The sequence below is a fragment of the Alternaria atra genome (genome assembly GCF_907166805.1).
Source record: "Alternaria atra isolate CS162 genome assembly, contig: 28, whole genome shotgun sequence".
NCBI lineage: Eukaryota > Fungi > Ascomycota > Dothideomycetes > Pleosporales > Pleosporaceae > Alternaria > Alternaria atra.
The window spans coordinates 1,536,292-1,561,386 of record NW_025091326.1 but is presented as its reverse complement, the minus strand read 5'-3'; the positions used below and the strand labels follow the sequence as shown (position 1 = coordinate 1,561,386).

The window sequence follows — 25,095 nt, the reverse complement described above, 5'->3', positions numbered from 1 at the left end:
TAGCCTGTCTCATCGAGCTCTTGTATCTCACCCTTGAACATCCGGTATAAGATCTGGTATTCAAGGTACGTTGCGAAGAGGGATAAGAGCACCACTATAATGGTACCTGAGCTGGTCATGGAAATATTGTAAGTGGCAGATGGTGATATAAGCCCGGTTGGTTATGCAGTATCTTGGCGGAGATGGGACGGATGAGCGGATAATACATGGCAAATACCAGTACCATTATACGGTAGGGGTCGTGTCGTATGCTTGTTCGTGACGAAGCATATGCCCAGAATGTCACAACAAACTCTCATCATGGACACATGAGCATGACAGAAGTATCAGAACAAAGTATCGAGTTAACACGAAACTAGTATACATACAAATCCAACTTCAAAACGCCCAATCACGCCCAACCCGGTTTTTAGGCAACCCAAATGCACCACCAGCCAAGCCAAGTATGCGTGCAAGCCATCTACTCCTCTTCTTCCTCCTCACTATCCTCCTCCATACCCTCCGCAGCCTCAACCTGGAAGCTAGGCGCCTGGTCCACGCCAAGATAACTATCACTGACCAGGAAGCACGTCAACTCATGGTGACCCGGCTTCTCGAGCGTAAACTCAAGTACAGTCTCCAGTTTCCTCAGAATAGGCACCTTCTTGATGGCAAGCAGCGTGCGTTCTTTCTGATCTCCAACCACCAACCACCAGCTCTCCGTCTTGTCGGCAGGGTAGAACGGTGCGTGGACCTCCATCTTGGGTTCCTCGTCCTCCTCAATGTTGCGGGTGATGCGCACCTTGAGTTGGGCGGGTGAGTTAGAGGCGATGGATTCGGGATCGACGAGTTCGTGCTCGATCTCGATGTTGGGGTAGAAGTTGTTTGTGAAGTTTGCGATATCGGCGAGCTGGCGTTGGTCGACGTCGAGCGCGGAGATGAGCTTCTTGTAGTCTGGGTTTTCGTCTTCATCCATGGCGTTGATGAAGTCATCAACGTCATTGATGCCGAACTTTTGCGCTGCCTTGACGGTGTCGGCGTCAAAGTGGGGAATTTGCTTAAGAGGAGAATCCTTCTGCCACATGGCTTGAACAACCATTTGGGAAAGTTCCATGGCAGACATTGCGTTGAGATGAGCCTCGGATGAGAGAACGTCGACACTGGCGCTGAGGATATTGAGGACCTTTCGCAGGACAACTTCTTGATCCTTGGCCAGATCGATGGGGAGCTGCATGCGTGAAAAGTGAGCCTGAAGAAGAACGAAAGCCTTGAAATGTGGCGTCTCGAAGTTGGGCTCCTGCATCTTGAACGGAACGCGATCGTAGATGCGCTGGAGGATGTGGTCTTCATGTCTCCGTATTTGAATGTCTTCAAATTCAGTGGCGGCTGTGATGATCTCCAGTACACCCTTCAGACTCGTCCTGCCGTTGAGCGACATCATCAGGGTTTGCATAGTGATGAACGAGATGTTGTAGTACGCTGCGATCATGCATGGGTTCAGTGGCGTGATAGCATCCTCGTCTTCGTCATGCTCGATCAGATTCGCATCGGTCAACTCCTTCAGGGTCTGCTCAACCATGTCGGACAGATGCGCGCTCAATCCCTCGTGCGATGTGTCGTGAAGGTTGTAGTAGCTAGGGTTGGCGAGTAGGCGGCGGTAGAAGTATGTGTATGTTGACCAATCGACGGCTTCCTGTGTCGATTCAATCGTCTTCGCGCTGATCTCGGCAACGAAAGCGTCGTGAAGGTAGTCGGGGAGATAACTCTCAATCGGCAGAGCCTCATTCAGAAACTTCTTGTAGTACTCTCGCTTCACCGCAGGTAGCATAAGCACACCCTTTGCTGACTTGTCCAGTCCTACTCTGCCGGCTTTGCCGAACATTTGCAGGATGTCACTGATGGGGTAGTCGACGTACCGATGTTCGCGGCCCTCGTAGAACTGAGTGCCTTGAACAACGACGAGATGAGCACTGCTATCGATCTCCCAGCAAGAGTCACGCGATACAATGAGTACCTGAATAGCGCCAACCTTGAATAGATGCTGGACAGCCTTCTTGTCGAAGGAGTTGAGAGCTTCGTGGAAGTATCCGATACCATGAGACAGGGATGTAGCAAGGGCTTGCTCGTTGATTTTCTCAAGGATGGGCTGAATCTCAGTAACTTCAACGTTGAGGAAACGATCCTCATTCTCGTCGGCTACACAAGCGTTGAAGAGATCAGCAGCGGAGTTTCGGGCTTGCTTCCTGTTCGGAACGAAGACCATGGCCGGCTTGTCCGGAGACATCTGTGTGATGGCAGAGTAGGTCGGTCTGGCCATAGCCATCATCAAGGATGGGAAATGGGGAATAGTAAAAGACTGGATCTTCAACTCAAGCGGTACTGCCCGGATAGCCGAGCTGAAGTTGTAGATGGTGTGCTTGGTCGCACCAATCCATTCTCCGATGTCTCGTGCATTGGACAAAGACACGCTCAATCCGATGATACGCAGCTTCGACTCTAGCTGTGTCGCCATCGCCTGCATACGAGAGACGACGATTTCGTAGACGTGACCATTCGTGCCACCAAGCATGTGCAGCTCGTCGGCAATCATCAGAGCAACAGACTGAACATTCTTGCGGCGCTGCCACTGGCGGGAAAGTGAATCCCATTGAGAAGGTGTAGCCAGGATGAGATCACCCTTCTCAAGCAACCGGAGGTCTGCTGTGGTTTCGCCAGTGAGCTTGACGATGTCCTTTCCTCCACTGAGACCTGTTAACCGTTCGTTCCAGTTCTTGTACTGGTTGTCGACGAGCTCCTGGAATGGCGCAAGGTAGACAATGCGACCTTCGTTGTTGGTGGCCCAGTGTCTCAAGATGGCGAATTCGGCACAAATAGTCTTGCCAATACCTGCCGATGCGCCAACAAGGGCATTGTCATCCGTTGTATACAAGGTGTTGAAAGTCTGTGTCTGAACCTTGTTGAAGCGCCCGATGTTCTCGTACAAGCCCATGTATTCCTTCCTCTTCAGGGCAGAAACAGGCAAAGGTTGCAGATCCAGAACGGGGGTATGAGCAGGAAACTTTGCTGGCAAAATCAGCTTCTGGAAAGAGACGGCAAGCTTGGTCTCAGATGCCATCCATCGGTCGGAGAGGACGGTGATGAAGTAGTTCGGTGGCATGGGCTCGTCAATGGGCACTGTCACCTCCATCAGGTGTTCGTTGGCGTCGCCATCAGAGTAGTCCCGTCGAAGGATGAACGTGTCGTGGAACAATACTTGCTCGCCGTCACAGTCTTCGACTAGAATCCAGAATGCTTCCGAGGCTCCATGGAGCTCTGTGTCCCAAACAAAGTCAGGTCGGATGGTGAGCTCCAGACGGAGTAATGACCTTGTCACCGGTCGCGGTGTTGCTTCGATCTGTAGGCGTGGGAACTTCTCCACTAAACCACAGACGAGTTTGCCAGCCTTGGGCATACCCAAGAGCTCACCCATGCTAGGCGGATCAAGGCCGAAGTAGCTCGACCAGCTGACATCGATACGCTCAGCTTTCTGCACAATATCGCGGGGGCAGGTGGGGAACTGGCGGAGAGGCGTCATGGTTGGCCACATACGTTTCTCAGCCATCTTGCACATGTCGAGAGCGAGCTTTGCAACTTGTGACCAGCCCTTCTTGAGACAGATCTCGAAGATAGCGCGAAGAATACGCCCAGCCGACTGGGTGACGTAGACCAGGTCAGCCATCAGCGCCAATCCCTCGAGCTTGAGGCGAGAGATATAAGCTTGAAGAAGGACGTTGATCTTGGCTTGGGCCTCTTCCACACCCTCCTTGACGGGGATCGGAACTTTTCCGAGCAACTTCGCAAGTTCGAGCTTCTCATCCTGGCGTACGGGGATGTACTTGAATTCTTCACTTAAAGCGAAGACTCGGAATAGCTCGATAGCGCTGATACCTGGCTGTATGTGCATGTTGTATGTTGCCATCGAATTGTGTGTGATGTAGTAGTGCGAGGCAATTCTTCCAAGCTCGGTCGGGTTGAGCGCACCGGTCTTCCTGTCGTACTTAATGAGACTGCACTTCTCTAGAACGTGCGCAGCAGCGTGAACAAGATCCACTCGTCTTTGCTCCAGAACAGTGTCGTTTTCGTATTCTGCTCCAACCCGATACAGAGCTGGCGATCGAAGCATTCGGACGAAGAGGTATGTATAACCAAGCCAGTCAACCGCCTCATCTCTGTTGCGCACGTTACCAAGAACGACCTCGGCGTTGAGGTTGTCTGCGAGCTTGCTTATGAACTGCGACTCAATGGGCAACTGTTGGTTGAGTAATGATAAGTAGTACTGAATCTCAGACTGTGTGGTAATGATGATACCCTCTCCATAAGTATCGTATTGAGGTCGACCGGCACGACCCAACATCTGGAGAACATCCTGAGGACTGAGTTCGACCCAGCTACCCTTCTCAGGGGAGTAGATCTGCGTTCCCTTGATGATGACGGTATGCGCGGGCAAATTGACACCCCAGGCTAATGTTGCTGTGCACACGAGAACTTGAATAGAGCCATCGGCAAACAGATCTTCTACGGAAGTACGGTCTGCTCGCGACATACCAGCATGATGAATACCGAAGCCGTAAGGCATGAGGTCCTTCAGGTCTGTGTTCTGAACCGACTCGGATTCTTCTCTCAAGATCTCCCGACTGGCAGCATCTGATCGAAGAATCTTGCCTATAGACTCTTCTTCGAGTGCCTTGTCACGGATGTACTTGGCAGTCTTCGCAGTTTCCTTTCGGGAGTGTACGAAGATAAGCATCTGATTACGATGCTCACCGACCTGTTCCAGAACCTTGGTGTAGCAAACGTCGTTCATGGTCTTCAGTTGCTTAATGGCTTTCTTGTCTGTGACACCGATGAATTCCTGCTTCAATGGACACGGTCGGAAAGTAGCGTCGAAGTGGAAGAGACCCTTGTCTGGGTCGATACGCAGGAAGCTTGCAACATCGCGGTAGTTGGGAAGGGTTGCACTCAATCCGACAATGCGCACATGATCACCAGTCTGCTCGCTGCGTCGCAGAGTTCTGCTAACGATGCTTTCAATGACTGGACCACGGTCATCGTGGAGAAGATGGATTTCATCGATACAAATAAGGCGAACGAGGTTGATGTAGCTGGTGTCAGTAGCCTTGCGGGTGATGACGTCGTACTTCTCAGGAGTGGTGACGATGATCTGAGTTTCCGCAATCTGCTGCTTGGTAAGTTGGCGATCACCAGTAAGCTCAGAGACCTTGATGCCGTAAGGCTCCAGACGCTTGCCAAAGTTACCGACTTGTTCAGCTACAAGAGCCTTGAGTGGAGCAATGTAGATGATCTTGAAGTCGTCAAGGGCAATCTCTCCAGTCGTGGGATTTCGGTGCTTGCCAATCTCGCGGAGCATTGTCAACATAGCGACGTTGGTCTTTCCGGAACCAGTGGGAGCGCAAATCAACATATTTCCGTCGTCGTTGAATGCTGTCGGGAAGCACTTCGTTTGGATGCGGTTGAGCGATTTCGAGTTACCGAAACCTGGCCGCGCCCAATCTGGTAGCTCAGAAGTAGGCATCAGTGCAGGCTCGTTGGGGTCGCGCTTCGCTTTCGGCGCGGGCACGTGGATCTCCTCATAGCCCTTGAATTGACGCCGTGTGGATCCCTGAGGCAGCTTTACGCTTGCGTTCGTCATGAGATGATTGCCCTGGTCGAACACGATGTTGTCCAGATTTACGAGTCGGCTCGATGGTTGCAGGCCACCCACGATACCCTCCGGTTTTGCATCGGCCATCTCCACGTCGTTTGAAGCATCTGGAAGGCTGATGTCCTGTAGGTTAAACTTCATCTTTCCAGTGCCCGCGTCAGCTCCATCCTCAGCCTTGATGCCAGTCTCTCTTGCGCGCAGCTCTTGTAGGATCCGTTGCTGACCGGCAGCTTTCATCTCCCGCTCAACAGCTGTTCGCTCATCATTGTCTTCGGCCGCCCTTCGCCACCTCGTTACCCAGACGACCCTATCGCGGTTGAGAACGAGTTTCGCAACCAGCTCGTGATGTTCGTAGTCGAAAAGGTCCATCAGATCATTCTCAATCTCACGGAGCTCCTTCTCCTCACCATCCTCTGAGACGCCTGCGAGAAACTTGAGGGCGTCCTGTGTCTTTTCTTGCTGGATATGCGCATCTTCGTATATTTGTCCAATCTGCCGTTGTAGCCAGTACGCATCGATTTCGTGTGCGGGTATAAGTTGGTCTGCGCCGTTTTTGCGGTCTGAGGTGGCCGTGTCGCCCTGTATTATCGTCTCCTCGGTTTCTGCGAAGCCTCCACCTTTTTGATCTTGGTCCTCACCAATCTGCTCTACGGGAGCCTCTGCTTCGTCTTCTTCATCCGAGGTATCGGCATCTCGCACTTCGAATGTCTGGGGCGCGTCTTCGTCCTCCTCTTCGTCGTCGAATACGACAGCTACACCCTGGTTGTCGCCAGTGTCCGCGCCGTCGCCATCTGCCATCTCCTCGTCGCCACCTTCCTCGTCGTCCTGCGCATCGTAGTCGGTAATCTTCTTGCCAAGATTCATCAGCTCGTTGAATTCCTTTGCGCCCATTGAAGTGCCAAGAAGATCGTCCACCTCCTTCTTCTTGTCAAAGTCCTTCATGGTGTCATCCTTAAGATATTCGAGAACCGCATCGGCCGCACTCCGAGTAGTCGCAGGATCAACGTCGCCGAGGGATCTGCTCACGATGGTTGTAATGAGATCGAAAGTCTGGCGCGTCGCAGGAGTCCGAGGCTTGTATGTGAGCCCTTCGATATTGAGGTCGGCAGTCGCAGTGGCTGAAAAACCGCTGGTACCGTCATCCCGTTTCCTCTTGCGCTGCTCTCTTTCTAGAACGTCGCCGCCCTCGCTCAAGTTTCCTCGCTCAACGCCGGGTCCCTTGAGCTTCTTCACTTGCGCGTTTGCGCTGTCGCGGGCTGTGCGTCCACCCATGTCCTTAATGTTGATGCGACCTGCGAGCGATTCAGGATCGCCAGTATGCTCATCCGGCCGACGCGACATGAGACGCCTGTCGGCCTGCAGGACCAAATTCGACATGGCCGCATACTTGTACTGCCCGAGGTTGTTGTTCTGGTCCTTCGACATGGTTGCGGTGGGTATCGTAGTCTTGCGCGGCTTGCGCTTTTAGTTTCGCCTTCTCCAGTAGGCGACGCGCAAATTATAGGACTTTGTACAGCGAGCTATCGTGTCGCCGTGTCCTTTAGAGCGAAGAAAAGAAAATAGTCGTGTGATTGATACAAGTCGGGCTGTGGACGCGCCCTAAGGTTGGATGTAAGTGAGAGGCAACGGTCCGAGAAAAATGATGGCTCTCAGAGCTTCCGACAGGCAGCTAGCACGCACGTGCCACCATCACTGTATGATGAGCCTTTCACGTCGTACGCGTAAATTACAGCTTCAATTTTTCGACTAACGTCTCAATACCAAGATGCATTCTCAAGGTTCTCAAGCGCTCTTAAATCATTACGTAAACTTCCTTGTTAATCCGTGAGCTCTTCCAGGCTATAACAAGGAGAATTGCAAGCTTCCCCATAACTTAGAGTGAAAGAGAGACGCGTCAAGTGCCCTCTAACATGGAACTTGTGTATCAATTGCTACGGCTGATCCAGGCCCTGGAAATTTGGAGAAGTTGTGTTGTTGCAATGGAGGTATTAATGCAAGTGGATACGAAGGTCATATCGGTGACTTGATGATAACACACCATCTACGAGGTTGGTAACTGGTCCTTCAACCATGCGCTCCGAGTATTCCACAGCTCGCGCCGACATGCGCCTACCTTTTGCAAACAACTCCTACGCTTATGCTGATAAATACCTCGTCTCCCACAGGCTCTAGCAATATCTCGACATCACATCTCTTCACTCTCAATACCCCCCTCTAGGCTGTTCAACCTCCCTCGGCCTTCTTCTTCTTCTTATCCTCTATCAACTCGCAATTATCCTCGGGCACTTCATACTTATCCACCATGAACTCCAGGATGTCATCGCTCAGATCACCTTGCACTGTGATCTCCTCGCCACCACCTGGGATCTTGGTCACACTTGATCCCGTCGCGAACTTCTTGCCGAAGTCCTTGGCCACCTTCTTGATGTCGAGTCCGAAGGCTTCCAGACCCTGTACGGCGGTGACGTATTTCCGCTTGTTACGCTCTATGCGTTTGATGAGAATCTTGGAAGAGGCGCGTGTCTCGGCTGCTCGTGCTTCGGCGGTCGCGGCTTTGGCGGCTTTCTTTTGTGCGTCCTTTTCAGCGCGTTTTTGGGCGTCGACGGAGAGGGAGGCCATGTTCTGCTGTAGCGCTTCTGAAGGAGAGTTAGCGAATGGTATTGTAGTTGGGGCGATCGTGTGGTATAGGCTTCTCATTGTGATTGACTATACGTACCTGCTGAGTACAGCTTCGCGTGCAAATCTGGATGCGCCTCTGCTAGCCACTCTTCACACTTCTTCGTGGTGCCGCCAAACTCGCAGTACTAATCATGATTCACATTAGTTAGTGAATCTTGTTTATCGCGTCTCGGTGTCGTACCTACTTCAGGTGGTAGACTGCATACTGCTCCTTGTTAGCCGTTGCCGCAGAGTGTATCGTGGACATGCTTGCCTCCGCAGTAGACGACCGGTTTTGGTAACGCGTCGGCCGACATCTTGTGTTGTTTTAGTGTGGTTTGAACTGTTGGGTATTGCGAAAGTTTAAGAAATGCTGGGTTGAGTGATGGGAATGGGTGTCGACGCGAAAGAGAGAGCTTGGTGGGGCAAGCAAGTGTGGCGGGGTATGTGATGTACCATAGTGCAAGGGTCCTTCAACCCTTCAACGCGACTAACACTTTCACTAAACTTTAGAACTTAGAGCTGCATTGTTTCGTTTAGGATTGCCATTAATTGGTAATACATCGACTACTTGATCTGATTCTGCAAGATCCTAATCTTTGGCTCCATCCGTATCTCAGCCCAGTAACCTCGCAACAGGTTATTCCTCAGTAGCCTTTCCAATCCATGCCATATCGCTGCAACCTTCAAGGCCCACTTGTCTTGCGATATGACCTTATTTTTTACCTTATCCGGATACTCCACCAGCGAGCCACTCCCCTCTCCTGGCTTCAGAAGTTTGACCCCTCCAAACCCATAGACAGTATGGACCACCTCCCAACTACCGATCACTTTCTCTGGTCTCTCGGCAAGAACATAGTCGAACTTGACCCAGAACATCGGGTCAAGAAGGGCGTTGGGATCTTCAGTCTTGTCGTATGCCCACGTCCTGCTGTTCAGAGTATCTTGTGCTTCAAGAACATCAAGCACGGTTTGTGGTCCCCTGTGGCTCTCAAGGAAACGCGTGACACCCGTTTGGCAAGCAAGGTTATCGAAGTACACGCTGAAGTGGTTCTTATCCGGATGCTCCATCTCTTTATGCAGGGTATGAAGAGCTTCGCCTCCGGGATAGTTGAGGCTAGAGATACCCAAGATCGCAGTAGATGCAGCGAACGATGCTAGAACTGATCCTAGCAAGACCAAGCTCAGAGTGGCGTATACGACGGACTTTGATCTGCGAGTCCAGATCCAAGCTGCTCCGTCTGCGGCTACTGCGGTTAGACCCGGAATCACGTAGAGAATGAAGCGCCATTCTTTGTGCGGAAGGAAGCTGTATAGCGCCACAAAACTGAGTAGTGGAACGAGCAGGTCCAAGCTTCGTCTAGACGTCGACGTATTCAAGACTGCAACTGGAATGCAAATCAAAAAAGTCGCTGGGTTCAGCAGCAGTCGCGGTAGTGCATTTGCAAAGTAGTAATGCCATGGCGACACGCCCCAATCAGCTGAGTGTCCTTGGATAGTGTTGTAGTAGAAGCCCGTCCACTCGGGCCATAGCGGGAAGGATTGCCAGAAGAAAGAGTCTAGAGGTACCGTGCAGAGAAGACCGATGACGAGGCCACCAATTCCAGCTGGGATGATGACGCTTGTGATGGATATCCTTCGTGTGACGAACAGATAGATGGTGATTGTTCCAACCAAGATTGCTAGCTCCGAGCGGAAGACTACACCGGCAATCGTAAGTAGATACAAAGCCAGTCGATAGTATCCTAAGATATTTGAAGTGCCCCATGGCACAGTATATGCGAGCAACAAGCTTCGTAACGCCAGGTTACCTACATCCATATCAGCCAATAGGTGCACGAGACACATCATAGGAACTTACTGAACACGAAAGCAAACATATTGGGTAGCGTCCTCGAAGCATAGTAGATAGTATGGAATTGGCTCGCTTGAAACAAGGCATACCAAACACCGGCACTAGTACCAAAAGCTTTCTGCACGCTCCTGCCGAATGCAATGAGCGAAGCCGCATTGAGTAGACCAAGTACTGCCCTGACTACGCAGACATAATCAGTCTCGATCATTTCACATGCAGAACCTCCATGTTTACTCACTGAGCAGTTGCACCTGCGCCATGTCCCCCAACAACCCAACGAACGGCCTGCTCAAGCCACTCAAAACTAACGCGCCCGCAAAAGTCCTCGGCACGCTCCCGGGGAAACTGACATGATCGTAATTTGAAGTCAAGAACTGATCAGTGTTCTCTGTGGGTATCCCATGTACCAAGATATCATGTATAGCCTGAATATTGAACGACTCTTCAACTTTGGTGTATGGCGAAACGAACAGGTGTACTAGAACGAAAGCCGGTATGAGGAGGAAAAACGGCCATGTTGGGAGAGACATGGCATTCGTCAGATTTACAGAGCATCGAGAGCTCTGCGAGAAGGAGGTGGGGATGATGATGAGTTGTGGTTGGAAGATGCGATAGACGAATGGTGTAAGCCGTTGCTTTTAGGTGATCGTCCAATCACGTGTCTTCGTGATCCACCAGCCCTAGTCGAACGCGAAACCTCCATCCACACCCGCATCATCCCGCCCCTGACCATCTCTCATAACTCCACGCAAATGCCAGCAGGATAATGGAAATCTCCCAATGTGCAGTTCCGGCTGTCTACGTCCTGATTTTTTTTCTCGGTTATCCCTCACAATGGCTGTTGATGCATCTGGAGCCCGCTCCGCTCACGAAGAATGAGCTCATTCTGTCGAATGTCATTCTAGTATTGATATGGATCACGTATACGAAGAGCGTTTTTGTTGATCCGGGGACAATACCTAAAGACTGGACTGAAAAGCAAGAGTTGGGTGGGGAGAAAGGGAATGGCAATGCTGGTCTAAGTGGGAAAGAGACGGGTGTAGACGGTGTGGGAAAGAGCCGGAAATGGTGTCGGAAGTGCGATGCTGCCAAACCACCTAGAGCTCATCACTGTAAGGAGTGCAAAAGGTAGATACCCATCTTATACTAAGTTTGGAGATTGCACGCTCGATGCACCGCGAAACTGGATATGTCAACCCCGTACTGGCACCGTGGTTACCTCTTCTTAGAGTATGCTCGGGGGGCACGTCGCAAAGGAGTTTAGGACTTTTTTTGTATGGAAGTACAATGCTAACCATCCCTAGATGTATCCCCAAAATGGACCACCACTGTCCCTGGACAAACAACTGCGTCAGCCACACCACTTTCCCCCACTTCCTCCGTTTCCTCCTCTACACCACCCTCGGACTATCCCTCCTTCAATCCTTCCTCTTCACTCGCCTCTCCCACCTCTGGTCCAACTTAGACATGCCCTCCTACCTCGGCCCCACCCCCTTCCAACTAGGCCACCTCTTCGCCGTCCTAATCACAAACTCAATCACCCTCTTCGTCCTCGGGGTCCTCTTCCTACGAAACCTCTGGTGCCTATCCATCAACCAAACAACAATCGAAGGCTGGGAAATCGAGCGCCACAAAACGCTTTTACGTCGTGCCCGCCAATACGGCGGCTACCTGACCACCCCGGAAGGTGCGAAGATGCGCATCCGGAAACAAGAATTCCCCTACGATATCGGTATCTGGTCGAACATTGTCCAGGGTATGAATTCGAGGAACCCGTTGAATTGGCTTAATCCTTTCGCTGCTACACCCAGTTTGAGTGGTGGGTTGAGTTTTGAGACGAATGGTTTTGAGGACGAGGGCACGGTTTGGCCGCCTCCAGATCCGGATCGTGCGTATAGGAGGAATGCGACGGCGGTTAATGCTGATGCGTTTCGATATGCGGAGTCGGACTTGAATGCGAAGGATACCGTGGCTGCATTTAAGGCGAGGCAGGCGGAAGACGCAGTGAGGAGGAGGAGGCCGTATGCTGGAGTGGTGGATGGGGAGGCGGCGGACGGTGAGATGGGGAGAAATGAACAAGACTTTACCTACGGAGATGATGCTAGTGATGAAGTCGAGGAAGAAGAAGAGTTTGAGACGAGAAATGGTGCAAAAGAGCGGGAAGGCGAGGCAGCCTGGCGGAATTCAGAGGGCGAGCGGCTGAAGGATTTTGGTGTGGACGAAGATGTGGAGTTTTACGATGAGCAGGATGATGATGTGCCATTGAGCGAACTTATTGCTCGAAGACAAGCCGCTTCTACAGCCAAAAACAGCCACTGAAATTGCAATTACGTAGCATCAATATCATTATCAATGTCAATTCAATCAAATGACGTTCACAGCATTTTGTTGCAGAAGAGATGGTGTTGTACCCCCAAAACATAACGAATGTTGTGAAGCTCGTGTGAGCAAGAATAAAGATCTAGACCAGCAACCCAGTAGAGAGCAGGAATCGAAAAGGTATTGTGGTCGCCCATATGTGTCCTCTCCTACTCCAGCCAATCGTAGCCCATTTCGTAGCAAGATCCTCGGATGACATCCAACAAAACATTTGTGCAGATCCGTTCCACGCCTCATAACCTCAAACATGATCCTCCGACTGTGAGCGACAGTTGTACGTTTGTTACAATCTGACCATAACGATGGTATCAATAATCCCGTCTCTTCTTCATTCTTCCGGGATCTCCTTCCTTTCCGATAGTCATTGTGGCGCACGAATGCTTTCTGTAAACGTGTCCTCGTTCTTTTCGCTTCATACTGACTACCGGAGCCCGAGTCGACTAGTACTCGTTCCCGTTCCCGTTGTGGACCGTGTATCCAAAGGCGGTGCCGTCTTCGGCCATCTCGGAGTCGCCGCTCAGTACATGCTGTTGACTCTCTGGGCCTGCGGGCCCGCCGGACCCGGATGAACCGAACTGCCCAGTGGGTGGCTTGTTCTGATTTGCGAGGAGGGTCTCGTACCACCAATCAATACCAATAGTTCAGATAAACGTTTCGGCCAAACAGTAGGCAACAAAAGAATGACAAAAGGGGGGATAGAAAAGTTGGCAGCTTACTTCGCGATACCTGGATAGGTAGATCTTGAGGGCTTCCGAGTAATTCTCGAAACCGAGCGAAGTCATGGCAAAGAGGATGTCCTCGCCGTTGACAGTTTTGCGCTTTTCCTGTTGGCACTTTTCGGAGGCTGTGGCAAGACAGTCAGTGGCTGTTTCGGAGCAAGTCGGAGTAAGACATACCCTCGCTGGTGATGAACGAGATGAACTCGCTCACACACTCCTGCATGCATTCTTTGGCCTCTTTGGCGATTTTGGCGTTGTCGGGGAGCGCCATCTTCATGATTCGCGCGACTGGAGCAAAGTTACGTATGTTAGCATCGGAAGCTGTGCTGCTGTTCGCGTTTGTGCTCTTTGGTGTAGACAGTGGCGGGGAAATGGACGAATATGGAGAAGAGGACGACATTTCGCAGGCTGCACGCCGGCCGTTTTCCAGGCACACAAAGAACCTGACTGGCTGGCGGCAAATACAGCTTCCCGTCATTCGACGCAGAGACGCGCGAGTGGAGGAACTGTCGGCATCCAGAGACGCCCGTTGGAGCAATCCGTCGACGTGCAGGCTGGAGCGAAACAGTGCGCAAATCAAAACAACGAGAGGTAGCAAAGGAAATAAACGTACCATTGGCGATTGGAAGCCATCGGTCTTGCTCCTTGACCTCGAATTCGTAACCTATCTGAGCTGTGTTCTCCTCTGTGTTCCTGTCCATGGGCTGTTCTTCGTCAGGAGACTGGACTGGTTCCACACCCTCCTGCTTTGGGGGAGATGCCGACATATTATCGGTTGCCTGCTCGGAAGCGTATGCGCTGGCGACTATTCCGTTGGCGACCACGTCACTGGGAGAGACGACGGAACAGCTTGGCGGCCGAGTATGCAACCTGCGGTCAGTGGTGTAACGAGATGCCTGGCGAGGGAAACGGTTAGTGGCATGCAGCAGGCAGCATGGGATGCAGCTAACGTACGTGGGGAGCGGCGACAACGGAGAGCACGGCGCAAGAGAGCGTCGAGTGAACTACTACTAGAGGTGACGCCTGGGGCTATTTGCGATGCTGACGTCGCACCCTCGATAGAACTGGCAGGAGCGACTGGCAACAGTGGCAGGCGCGACCGCGATCGGGGCAGTCGCGACACAGAGCGAAGCTGGTGTATTACTCGCGGCGGCACGATATCGTGTGCGACGATGGCGATTCACCGACCGTGTCGTGAGAGTAGCGGTGGGACGATATGCAGGTGAGAGTGGCAGCTAGCAGGCCGTGGTCCGGGTTGAATCAAGGGCGTTATTCGGGCGCAGTTAGGCGTGGGTGTTGGCAATGGAAACTTGACGTCGCGACGTTGGAGCAATGAATGACGCGCCTACCAATAGGAGCGCGAGGAGAAGATGGGGGAAGATGGAGCTTGGACGGGCGATAGCGTTGGTGCGTGGAGAGATGGTGGATTTTGGATTTGCGACCATGAGCGAATGGAATGTTGAGGACGAGGAGAAACTCGGCCGTCCGCACCAATACCGGCCCGTGCCGACCGAACCATGGCTCGAGTCTTCTCCTCGCGACACCAACATTAAACCTTGAACGCATCTCCGCAGCATTCTTACAGTACATGTCCATCTGAACGTTCGGACCGGTCACATCACCGGCATATCGTCTGTTTGGAACCTTGCCTACTACAGACTCCTCGGGCTAGCTGGCGATCCTGTATGCGAGTTGCATCAGCAGCTATCATTCGACAGCCCTACCACCATCACCCCACGTCCTATATCTCTGCCGCGTAGTCACCACTGCAGCCACAGATGACAATTACCAAAAACGTGTGTTGTCCAGGCTCCTCCTAGCATGATCCCAGCCTTCGCCGACGTCAGTAATCATCGCTGTTGGTTGGGCTCTTGCACATATTGCGTACAGCCTTGCTCCAGCTTCACTAAACCAACACACGAAATGACGTTCAAGCCAGCCACTAACAACTCAACCCGGGACCGTTCGTCATCCTCTGTGAAGACTTTGCCGGTAGCCTATGAGCTACGTGTCCGTTTTCATGGGTGAGATGGTGCAGATCAGTGCGTCGGTTTGAGTAGGAGCCGACTGGACAACGCATCTTGCAGAGACCCCCGGGGTTGAGAGCACGTGCCGAGGCAACGATGCAGTCCTAGATTCTTCACTTTTGGTAAGCACATACGCAGTTTGGAGCTTATGGGGTAATTCAGGTTGCATGTAGAGATCATTGGTAGGAAGGTGGCTGAGAGCCCAGCTACTTGGACCTGTTATGACTGGTTCAACCATGATATTGCTAGATTTTCGTATAGTTTTGTGAGATATACTACTCGATCCGTATAGACCCCATTCACCGGTAAGCCCTCAGTTGTCGTGAAGAGGTTGTGCAGTTCTGCTGTGGCATGCTGTGCAAGACCGGAATACGGAGAATCCCAACTATGGCTGTATGCTCCGTCTCGAAACACACAAAACCCTTTGGCAGGGTCCCTCTCAGTTTACCCCAATTCCAATCACCGAATATATCGCTGCCGTACTCATCTACATCATCTCATGTGGCTCCCAGCATATGCCGTGTGCCCATCCTGTCAAAGGGTTGTTGCATGACTGGTACCCCTTTATTGCCCTGGCTGTTGGACGACTTGGACATTGTTCTTCTTCTGTAGGGGCAGTATCAGTGGTGTAATTTTGAAACAGAAGCCTGGTTCGATGCTGTGCAAAATTCAAGCGCAATGAAGACGTACCTTCCACTTCTCCATCTCATCTTGCTTCAACTTGTACTGCTTGACTAGCTCTTCCAAGGCTTGCTTCAGGCCATCGGAGTTGGTCTGCAAGATCGGGACGACGTCCTTGACCGTTCTCTCAGTCAAGACACCGTTGATCATGCGGAAGCATTTACGGTCTCCCGGCAGAGGTTGTAGCGTCTCCAATACAAGTCTGGTGACCGTCAGCATCGGCTATATTGTAATGATAATTCAAAGCGGTTTAGTATGCTGAAAAGTATCAAGTCATGGAGCAATGCAAAGCTGACGCAATGGAGAAGCGGTGTGAGAAGGTTTGTGAAGGATTGCATAACGTGGCTTCGCAGTTTCGGTGTTATGCAACTTACTTGTGCTCTTCGGTCTCCTGCTCGATATCGCCAATCTTTGAGGCAATTGTTTGAAGCGTGTTCTTCACATAATGTCAATTTGGGTCTCCGCATTTGCGTGCCGTCCTTACCTTGTAGTTTTGATATGTAGTTTGGAGCTCTATTTCGAATTAGTAAGAATCAAGAGTTCAACGGAATACAACCACATACCTTGCTGCTTCTTCAACTGCTGTTGAGACGCCATCCTGACGACGTGACTTTTTGACGTGTGCTCTGGGGTGAGCAGTGTTGACGGTGGTTGCGGGGAACTCGGAGGAGAGAAAAGATTCTTGACTCGATGCGTGGTACGTACGCCTAAAGAGGAAAGGCACTGGTAATGTCGAAAGAAGAGTAAAAGAACGCGATATGAGTAGGAAAGTAAAATCTCACAAGTCTTGACGCCCTTGATATGAAGTGGCTCACAAGTGAAGGCGTGCGCGCTCGGACGTAGTTCACGAGATCTTCAACGATTCGTCGGCAACTTCGACGTCTCCAAGTTCCCGTCCCGGCTCAGTCTACCATCACCACGGCCTCCTACAGTCCTCTCGACTTTCGCACCAACTACCCTCGCAAACACTAAAAACCTGTGCATACCCACAATGCATCCCCATCTCCACACCGAAGAAGTCCAAAAGAGTGCGCCACCCCTCCTCTACCAATCCTACAGCCGGTCTTTCTAACACCTACCCACCAGACTGCGCAGACGTCGTCGCAGCCCTAGAAGAATGTCACAACCGCGGATTTCTTTGGAAAGTAACGGGAAATTGTACCGACGCGAAATTTAAAGTCAACATGTGCCTGCGCGGGCTACGACTCGAGAAGACAAAGGCGAATCGCGAGGCGGCCAAGGAAAAGAGGGAGAGGATACAGAAGGTATGGAAGGAGTTGGACGAGAACAAATGAGCACGAGAAAGAGGAAAGGCCTTTAAAAGAGGTGCTACGCGCTTGTGCAGAAGACGCTGGGAGGGAAAGGAATTGCATATGGATGGGAGTTTACGGATACGATCACTAGAGAGCTTTCAGGCTTCTGTATTATATCATGGCAGGACTCAGGCGTTACGGGAGCATTCAGACGCATTTATGAACGATGTTCATAGTATTACTACACGGCTAGTCCAGCATTTCCCTGCTGAAGCTAGAAACTCCAATTCAAATAAACGCTACTCATCATCAGAGTCGTCGCTAGATCTACCAGCCACTGGTGTATTGCCAGTCATAGGCGTAGTGCCCAGACTATCTAACCCTCTCTCCATGATCAAACGGCCTCCCTCGACGCCATTTGCAGGCAGCGCTGGAAGTCCAGACTCTTGACGTAGCTTCTCATACTCGTCACCTGTTTTCTGCAGTTGCTCCTGGAGATACTTCTTCCGCTCCTCAATCTTAACCTTGTCGTCCTGGAGGTCTTGTAGCTTCTGTAGAATCAGGTTCTTCCTCTGCTGCTTTGTCTGTATATCGATTGTGAGACCTTCTAGGACTTCGTCTAGATCTGGAAGGGGCGTAATGCGTGGTGGTGTCTTCGTGCCGTCGTCTGCGTCTTCGATCTTTTGTCCGTATCGCCCTGCGCGTGCTTGGGCTGCAGCGAAAGCGGTGTTTCTCTCTTCGTCTGAGTCGTCTGTCCCGTCATCCCCTGAAGCACCCTCGGCATCATTGATGAGCTCTGCCATTTCCGCGCGCCGTCTTCGTTGCGCTTCCCTTTCTGACTTGCGACCGAGCGATATCTTGCCATCTTCAACAAAATCGTCGAAACCTTCGGCTATGTCCTCATCATCATGTACCAGACGCGTCTCTGCATACTTTTCTTTCGGTCGCAGAGAAATTTCATTCCTGTGCTGCCTAAACTCATCATCTCCCTGGTCGTCAGATGCCCATGCGCGGTCGTCGTCATCCATGGCATTCTCTTCATGGGCCAGGCGTCTTCTCCGTGCCTTCTTCTCTCGAATCTCAGCTTCTGTGGGGATTGCAGATGACGTCTCGAGCGATGCGACGGGGCCGAATTTCGATGCAATGTCGAGGGCTTGCGTCTCTTCTTGATCGTCGGTGGACGTATTTAGGTCCCGAGGTGTTGATGGCGTCGAGTTTCGCAGCTCTGCTATGTAGTCCTTGCTATACTCGGTTGGTCGAGCGGCTTCTGGTACGAGGGGGGAACGCGCCCGCAGTTGCGCACTCTTCTCAAGGGCTATGCGACTGAGGTTCGCCTTCTTTGGGGTCACGACCGCCGCATCACTCGATTCGTCGCCATCGTTTGTGTCTTCGCCCGGTCCAAAAGACACTCGTAGGGATGAACGCTTCTTCGCTTTACCAAGCGTCGGCCGCTTGACGACTACAAGGCCAGTTAGCACGGAGCCACCTGAGTCGCCAGCTTTCAGGTTGGCCTGGAGAGATTCGCTGTGAGTTTCCCCAACGTCAGAAAAGCTGGCAATTGCGACAATTTGTGACTGACCTGTAGGCTTCTGTACTTCGCTCGACGAGTTGTTCGCGCTGTCGGTGGTGGATTCGTCGTCGTCATAACTGCCAATCTTGCGTGCGACGCGTGCAGAACCGGATCGCTTCATTGTGAGGATTGTTATGCTGGAAGTCCCTCTATTACTTGGACTTTGTGGGGATGGTGTGAACGATAGACGTTCGCGCGCACATGTCGTGGCTGCCGCCTAAGCACGGACCCTCCGCAAAATCCCATGGAGCTATCCCACTATGCGCAACACTGCTCTTGCTCGTGAACACCACGCGCGTCTCTAGCTCACTCACGACCAACACGAGCGAAGCCATTTGAAGCCGTCCCCAGGAACTTGTACCACCACACTCGAGTCCAAAACAGATTACCAACGCCAAGATGCCTCAAGCACAGCCGGAGCTCAAGAAGGTGAGTTCACAACGTCGACATATGCCTCCAGATGCTAACCTCCAAAAGTACCTCGAGAAGCGCGTCCTTGTTCAGCTCAATGGCAGTCGCAAAGTCATGGGCATCCTCCGCGGATACGATGTATGCATCTCCACTCTACACCACTTCTAGACTCAGCTAACATTGCGCAGGTCTACCTAAACATTGTACTCGACGAGGCGCTAGAAGAGAAGGCTGGCGGCGAGAAGGTGCGCATCGGCATGGTCGTCATCCGAGGAAACGCTGTGGTTATGCTTGAAGTATGCAATCCCATGCTTCCAGAGAAGGGAACTTGGAGCTAACAGAGTCGCAGGCGCTTGACCGCATCAACCAGGACGTACCCAAGATCGGACGATAGAAAACTACACGCGCAGGCGACCAGTATTACGGCTTCTGTGATACATCGAACGAGAACAAGAGCGAGGCAGATGGGCAGAATCCGGGCATTATAAGGCGCATGGGCGTTTGAGGCGCGAACACTTACGGGTATGCCTCACCAGGCCCCTTTCTACGCCTTTCTATCCAAAACATCACAACCACGGAGGACATGTTGCGGAACATCCATGGTGACATTTCACATCTACAGGACGATATTGTACCCACATGATACCAACTTGGGCAAGTTTTCTGAGGCAGGGATAGGCTTGGATCTCGATAGAAGAATCTGGTAGAGAAAAGTGCAAAGGCGCCCGGCTATTACTATCTTCAGAGTCAGAGAATCAACAAACCACCTTTATGGCCCCAAAATCACGCATTCCAGTACACTCGAAACATGATTTACACCGAAACATGATTACTGACGACTAGCTTACACAGATCAGGGTACTATAACTTGGCTTTCTCCTCGTGCCCACTCTTGAACTCTTGCACAAGGCCCCATGCAATCTCCGCATAAGGCTTCATCATGGCCGCATACGTCTGCGCCTGCTCACTACTCGCCTGTCTCAAAGCATACCGTGCCGCAATTCCCTGCATGATGATAGCACTTCTATACGTGCTGAACGCGTCCCCCCAAGTGAAGTCAGGCCTTGGATCCCAGCCCGCGACCTCCGAGTACCATGCAATCAGCTGCTCGCGAGTAGGCAGACCGGGTGTAGCACCGGGTTGGAAACCCTTATGCGCACGTCCAATTGACATGGCAATCTCATTTGACGCTGTCACGTAGGGTGCTAGCACGTTGTTCAGATCAGACAGCGGGTGTCCGATGGTACTCATTTCCCAGTCCAAGATACCAATCACCCTGGGTTCTGTCTTATGAAAGACAACATTGTCGATCTTGTAGTCGCCATGTACAAAGGTCGCGCGGTCTTTCGGCTGTGTCTTTGGGTCGCTGAAGAAGGCTACCATGTCGTCTTGATGCGGTATCTTTCCTACTGGTTCCCCGGTCTCCTTGTCTTTGGCGGAAGCTTGCGACTGGGAGATTGTGTTGAAGGTTGCGATTTGGCGGTTGTAGAAGCCAGAGTTCTTACCGTATGAGGCGAGGTTTACGGAAGATGGGGATACGCGGTGAAATTTCGCGAGCGTGGTAATGGCGGAGTGCCACCTAGTGTAATCTGTCAGCGAGGCGTTTGTGTGCTACTCGGTCGTGAGTGCTTCATACATCTTCGTTCGCTCTTCAGCCGTTACTCCTGGAATCGCGGGATCCTCGAAGATGCGCCCATCAAGGAAGTCCATGATGTAGAAGTCCGTGCCAATGACATCTTGGTCTTGACAGAGACACAGTGCGCGCGGAACAGGGACATCGGTTTTCTCCAGTGCGTGGATGATTCTGTATTCGCGATCGACCTTGTGCGCAGTCTACATAATTCCAAGTCAGCTCACGGTGATCGATTTCTCGAATAGAGAGCTTCATGGTACCTTTGACAAGAGTTGGCCCGGAGGCTTCTTCCTCAAAACGTATTTCTTTCCATCTTTATCCGTCAACTGATACGTCGGGTTCGACTGTCCATAACCAAACTACCTCATCAATTAGCCCATCGTCACCAAACAGCGTCCCCAGCTCCTCCGAACCAAACGTACCTGCTTGACGTCCAGCGGGACCTTGATCTCTGGTACATTTGCAGTGATGTAGCGCTCTAACGAGGCAATGTCAATTGGCTGTCGTACGTTGCCGGCCATATTGAGAGCGTCTGTTGAATAAACATGGTGTGGGCGCTGGAGCAGTGATGTAGTTGGCGCGGTTGACCATCACCGAAGCGTGAGCCGAGGCAATTGCGGAACATGGGGAAATGCGCTCGGTCGGCGAGTCGGGAATGGCTGCGACTCCGCGGTTGCCTGAGTCGATTCTGGATGGGATATGCAACAAGTTTGAGGCCTCTCGAATTATTAAATGGTGCTTCCAAGAAAATGATTTTGGAAGATTAACGTGCTCACTATAGCATGCAACTCTGGATATGGTGTTGTTCATGTGTTCACAGAGTTTCTAAGCCGTCAAGCTAAACTGCATGTCTGATTATAACTATTTGGTTTGCAAGTGTGCTCTGAAAATGAGATCCTATTGCACGCGTGTTGACATCTTTGATCAACCTAGACATCGCACATCTGAGCATGGCGGCTGCCGGAGGTCTGACTGCCCGCCCCGCACCCGCTCCTCTCACGTGCCCACGCGTTCATGGTGCAAGGTTCAGTCTCCTTGCGTCAGCAAGCAAGGACATGGTTTGCGTCGGGGACTAACTACGCGATCTGACTATGCTTTTGTGGCTTTGAGCGGGAAGACACGAATTTTGGATCCTAGTAACATTGAATTAATGCTAGGATAGTTGAATGAAGTGGCTGACAATGTGAAAGTCATTTCACTTTACGAAACCCCCTACGCTTCATAGCATCGGTAGTATTGTCAAGTATGCAGACGACGGTCTCATCGTCGCGAAGCGCAAGACCGTTATTATGGTGTCATTGGTACTGAACCGTCTTGCTTTTTGTCGGTTCCAATACTCGGTGATCTGCACGCTACGGTCGCGTACCGCATTTCGTACGACTACTGATGACGATTCTGACGATACGTGCAAAGTGCGAGAGGATGGGTAGATGTAATGTTCGAGTGAAATGATGGGTTGCGCGCAGAGAAAGGAGGGACGATTCCCCTGACGTGACAGTCATGATGGATTGGGCAACGATCGGTTAATTAATCGTGCTCCTCAGTCGCCGCTACGTTGGCAGTCCAACCCCTGCCATACCATCTCATCAAAACAAACACCGTCCTACCTGCCCTGTGACACTCCAAACAGGTCGACCCTGTCAAACGAGCCGTCCGGTATGGCCTATCCGCATACTCCTAGGCGTCTTGGAGCACGCCCTGCACTTCACCCTACTGCCTCATCGCCCAACCTTTCGTTAAACGCCAGCAGAAACATCGCACGGCAGGCATCTTTATCAGCATTAGTAGGCGCTGGAGGCTCGCCATCAAACAGGATGGGCGCAGACGGAAAGGACATAGATGTTGGCGACACAGTCGATGTCCCCGGCGGCATGATAGGTGTTGTCAAGTTTGTTGGTAGTATTCGGGGCAAGCAGGGCGTCTTCGCGGGCGTCGAACTGAACAGAGAGTATGCAGCGCGGGGCAAGAACGATGGCGCAGTGGATGGGTACGCATACACAACGCTTGATACATGTGCGCATACTTACTTCTCTACAGTACGCAATACTTCGATACTTCCGTTCCCGGCTCTGGTATCTTTCTCCCCGTACATCGCGCACAGAAACGGGTCTCAGCCGACTCGTCCGACTTCGCACCCGAGCCTACGACGCCGTCGTACCACAACAACTTCAGTCTCTCGACCACAGAGAAACCCAGCTTCAGTCCGGATACCCCGTCCATGTCAAAACCAATGTTCTCACAGTCAGTCGGGCCTGGCGCCCGCGTGCCTAGTCCAAAGAGATTGCCCTCGTCAACAAGACCCTCATTCAGGCCTGAATCTCCGTATCGTCAAAAACCGAGTCTCGGTGCAACACCCGCCAGGAGCGGCGGACTGACACCTTCTGGCTTCTCCAAGAGCGCAATCGGCGCACCACCGAGATTCGCCAGTCCAGCGCCTCCTCGTTATGCTAGTCCTGCTCCGAGGGCTGCTCTCCCACAGAAGCCACGAACACCCGGCCCGCAACGACCCTACTCGCGAAGCAGTTCCCGTCTCGGTCACCAAGACACTATCGACGAGGACAACGAGACCACGCCAGTCGGCGCAGCGCGAACCAGCAATGATTCCATGGCCAGCTACAAGCATCGTAGGCCGGGCTCTAGGCTAGGCTCGGCTCCCAACGAAGAAGTACAGCGGCTCCAAGCGCTGCTGGAACAGAAGGAAAAGCAGCTCCAGGAGCAGGCTTCGTCGCTGAGTGAGATGGAAGCAAGTTTGACGGAAATCCAGAGCCTGATACCCGAGGACGGAATGGATATGGGATCCGCACATGGCAGTAGCGAGCCGACTGATGTAGCGCAACTACGAGCACTTCTCAGGGAGAAGAACGATAAGATCGCCATGCTCACATCTGAGTTCGATGCACATCGATCCGACTTCCGAAGCACAATCGACACGCTAGAGCTAGCGAGCACCGAAACAGAGCGCGTATACGAGAAGAAAGTAGAAGAGTTACAAGAGGAGTTACGCGAGTATGCATCTCGTAGTGAAGACGTAGAGACTGTAGCAATGCAGTTGAAGCAACTGGAAGAACTCGTACAAGAGCTAGAAGAAGGCCTAGAAGATGCACGTAGGGGCGAAGCAGAAGCTAGAGGCGAGGTCGAGTTCCTGCGGGGCGAAGTCGAGAGAGGTAGATCCGAACTCCGTCGCGAACGCGAAAAAGCCGCTGCTGCTCTCAAGGGGGCAGGTGCAATGGTCGACGCGCCAGGGCAAAGAGAAGTGGAGCAACGCGACGACGAGATCCGTGGTCTAAAGGCCATCATCCACTCCTTGAGCTCTGGTGGAGGAGATGACCGGCGTTCACCTTTATCGCGGCAAAACTCGTCCGTCGACGCTGAGGAACTCCAAGCCGCCAAAGCGAACGCAGAACGTCTCGAGCGCGAAAAGGAGGAACTACGCGGTCTCATAGAACGCAAGGCCTACCGAGAAGAAGAGCTAGAACGTGAGCTCGAGAAGCTGAAAGCCCAACTTGGCCTTGCAGAGCAACGGGAAAGCGTAATCAGCAACGGCATGTCTGAGCACACCGCCGTACCAGAAAAGCCATCAGAACGTGACTCAAAAGACACCATCATGAACTGGAGAGAACCACCACAGCACACTCGTCGCGATGCGCCTCCTGCGCTCTCCATAATGCCAGAATCTGACGGACGCTCCTCCGCCAACAGCAGCCTCCTCTGGTGCGAAATCTGCGAAACTGGTGGCCATGATATCCTGAATTGCTCCGCTATGGGCGGAGATGCTTCGTACCCCAAGGAAGACGGTCTACACAATGGTAAGGACGTCGTCATCGAAGGCCTCCGCGGTCTCTCCATCTCCTCCGACCGCGCCCGCCCGCCTGCTCTCAGCCCATCAAAACCACCAGGCAGCGCGCCCACTGCTCCTCTCCCTACCCCTTCATTGAACGCGTCGAACTCTGATCTTGTGCCGCCCAAGGGCGCGGCTATCGCTGATCCGGACAAGTGGTGTGCCCTGTGCGAGAGCGAGGGACATGATGTTACGGCCTGCCCAAATGAAGACGCCTTTTAGAACGAGGGCGATCCAAACGAGTGGTGTCCGTTGTGTAAGAACAATGGACACGATGTTAGGGAGTGTCCGTACCAGGGCGGATTAGCTCGAAAGGGGCGAAGGGGAACGGTTGAGAGAGAGAGCATATGTCGTCTCTATTTCCGTATTGTTCGTCATTATGCGTATGATA

At 52.2% G+C, this 25,095-nt stretch overlaps 10 protein-coding genes across 10 annotated transcripts; 4 read left to right on the top strand and 6 right to left on the bottom strand.

Annotated features, from left to right (window-relative positions):
* Positions 1–460: 460 nt before the first annotated feature.
* On the bottom strand, positions 461–7,105 carry ALTATR162_LOCUS7574 (uncharacterized protein; the record flags this gene model as incomplete). Its single annotated transcript, XM_043315202.1, has 1 exon — positions 461–7,105. The coding sequence occupies one exon, from the start codon at positions 7,103–7,105 to the stop codon at positions 461–463; it is 6,645 nt and encodes a 2,214-aa protein (XP_043171137.1).
* Positions 7,106–7,903: 798 nt separating this feature from the next.
* Positions 7,904–8,377, bottom strand: ALTATR162_LOCUS7573 (uncharacterized protein; the record flags this gene model as incomplete). The annotated part of the gene is made up of 1 exon (XM_043315201.1): positions 7,904–8,377. The coding sequence occupies one exon, from the start codon at positions 8,375–8,377 to the stop codon at positions 7,904–7,906; it is 474 nt and encodes a 157-aa protein (XP_043171136.1).
* Positions 8,378–8,905: 528 nt separating this feature from the next.
* Positions 8,906–10,218, bottom strand: ALTATR162_LOCUS7572 (uncharacterized protein; the record flags this gene model as incomplete). The annotated part of the gene is made up of 2 exons (XM_043315200.1): positions 8,906–10,149; positions 10,200–10,218. The coding sequence occupies 2 exons, from the start codon at positions 10,216–10,218 to the stop codon at positions 8,906–8,908; spliced, it is 1,263 nt and encodes a 420-aa protein (XP_043171135.1).
* Positions 10,219–11,510: 1,292 nt separating this feature from the next.
* On the top strand, positions 11,511–12,512 carry ALTATR162_LOCUS7571 (uncharacterized protein; the record flags this gene model as incomplete). Its single annotated transcript, XM_043315199.1, has 1 exon — positions 11,511–12,512. One exon carries the CDS (start codon positions 11,511–11,513, stop codon positions 12,510–12,512), a length of 1,002 nt encoding a protein of 333 aa, XP_043171134.1.
* A 500-nt stretch (positions 12,513–13,012) lies between these two features.
* Positions 13,013–16,596, bottom strand: ALTATR162_LOCUS7570 (uncharacterized protein; the record flags this gene model as incomplete). The annotated part of the gene is made up of 9 exons (XM_043315198.1): positions 13,013–13,168; positions 13,289–13,416; positions 13,469–13,579; positions 13,905–14,187; positions 14,246–14,314; positions 16,009–16,201; positions 16,374–16,435; positions 16,484–16,512; positions 16,563–16,596. The coding sequence occupies 9 exons, from the start codon at positions 16,594–16,596 to the stop codon at positions 13,013–13,015; spliced, it is 1,065 nt and encodes a 354-aa protein (XP_043171133.1).
* Positions 16,597–16,990: 394 nt separating this feature from the next.
* Positions 16,991–17,294, top strand: ALTATR162_LOCUS7569 (uncharacterized protein; the record flags this gene model as incomplete). Its single annotated transcript, XM_043315197.1, has 2 exons — positions 16,991–17,027; positions 17,086–17,294. The coding sequence occupies 2 exons, from the start codon at positions 16,991–16,993 to the stop codon at positions 17,292–17,294; spliced, it is 246 nt and encodes an 81-aa protein (XP_043171132.1).
* Positions 17,295–17,551: 257 nt separating this feature from the next.
* Positions 17,552–18,943, bottom strand: ALTATR162_LOCUS7568 (uncharacterized protein; the record flags this gene model as incomplete). The annotated part of the gene is made up of 1 exon (XM_043315196.1): positions 17,552–18,943. The coding sequence occupies one exon, from the start codon at positions 18,941–18,943 to the stop codon at positions 17,552–17,554; it is 1,392 nt and encodes a 463-aa protein (XP_043171131.1).
* Positions 18,944–19,221: 278 nt separating this feature from the next.
* On the top strand, positions 19,222–19,627 carry ALTATR162_LOCUS7567 (uncharacterized protein; the record flags this gene model as incomplete). Its single annotated transcript, XM_043315195.1, has 4 exons — positions 19,222–19,251; positions 19,300–19,371; positions 19,422–19,529; positions 19,583–19,627. 4 exons carry the CDS (start codon positions 19,222–19,224, stop codon positions 19,625–19,627), a joined length of 255 nt encoding a protein of 84 aa, XP_043171130.1.
* A 467-nt stretch (positions 19,628–20,094) lies between these two features.
* Positions 20,095–21,387, bottom strand: ALTATR162_LOCUS7566 (uncharacterized protein; the record flags this gene model as incomplete). The annotated part of the gene is made up of 4 exons (XM_043315194.1): positions 20,095–20,812; positions 20,870–21,066; positions 21,127–21,225; positions 21,289–21,387. 4 exons carry the CDS (start codon positions 21,385–21,387, stop codon positions 20,095–20,097), a joined length of 1,113 nt encoding a protein of 370 aa, XP_043171129.1.
* A 1,293-nt stretch (positions 21,388–22,680) lies between these two features.
* ALTATR162_LOCUS7565 (uncharacterized protein) lies at positions 22,681–24,926 on the top strand (the record flags this gene model as incomplete). The annotated part of the gene is made up of 2 exons (XM_043315193.1): positions 22,681–22,853; positions 22,904–24,926. 2 exons carry the CDS (start codon positions 22,681–22,683, stop codon positions 24,924–24,926), a joined length of 2,196 nt encoding a protein of 731 aa, XP_043171128.1.
* Positions 24,927–25,095: the final 169 nt, after the last annotated feature.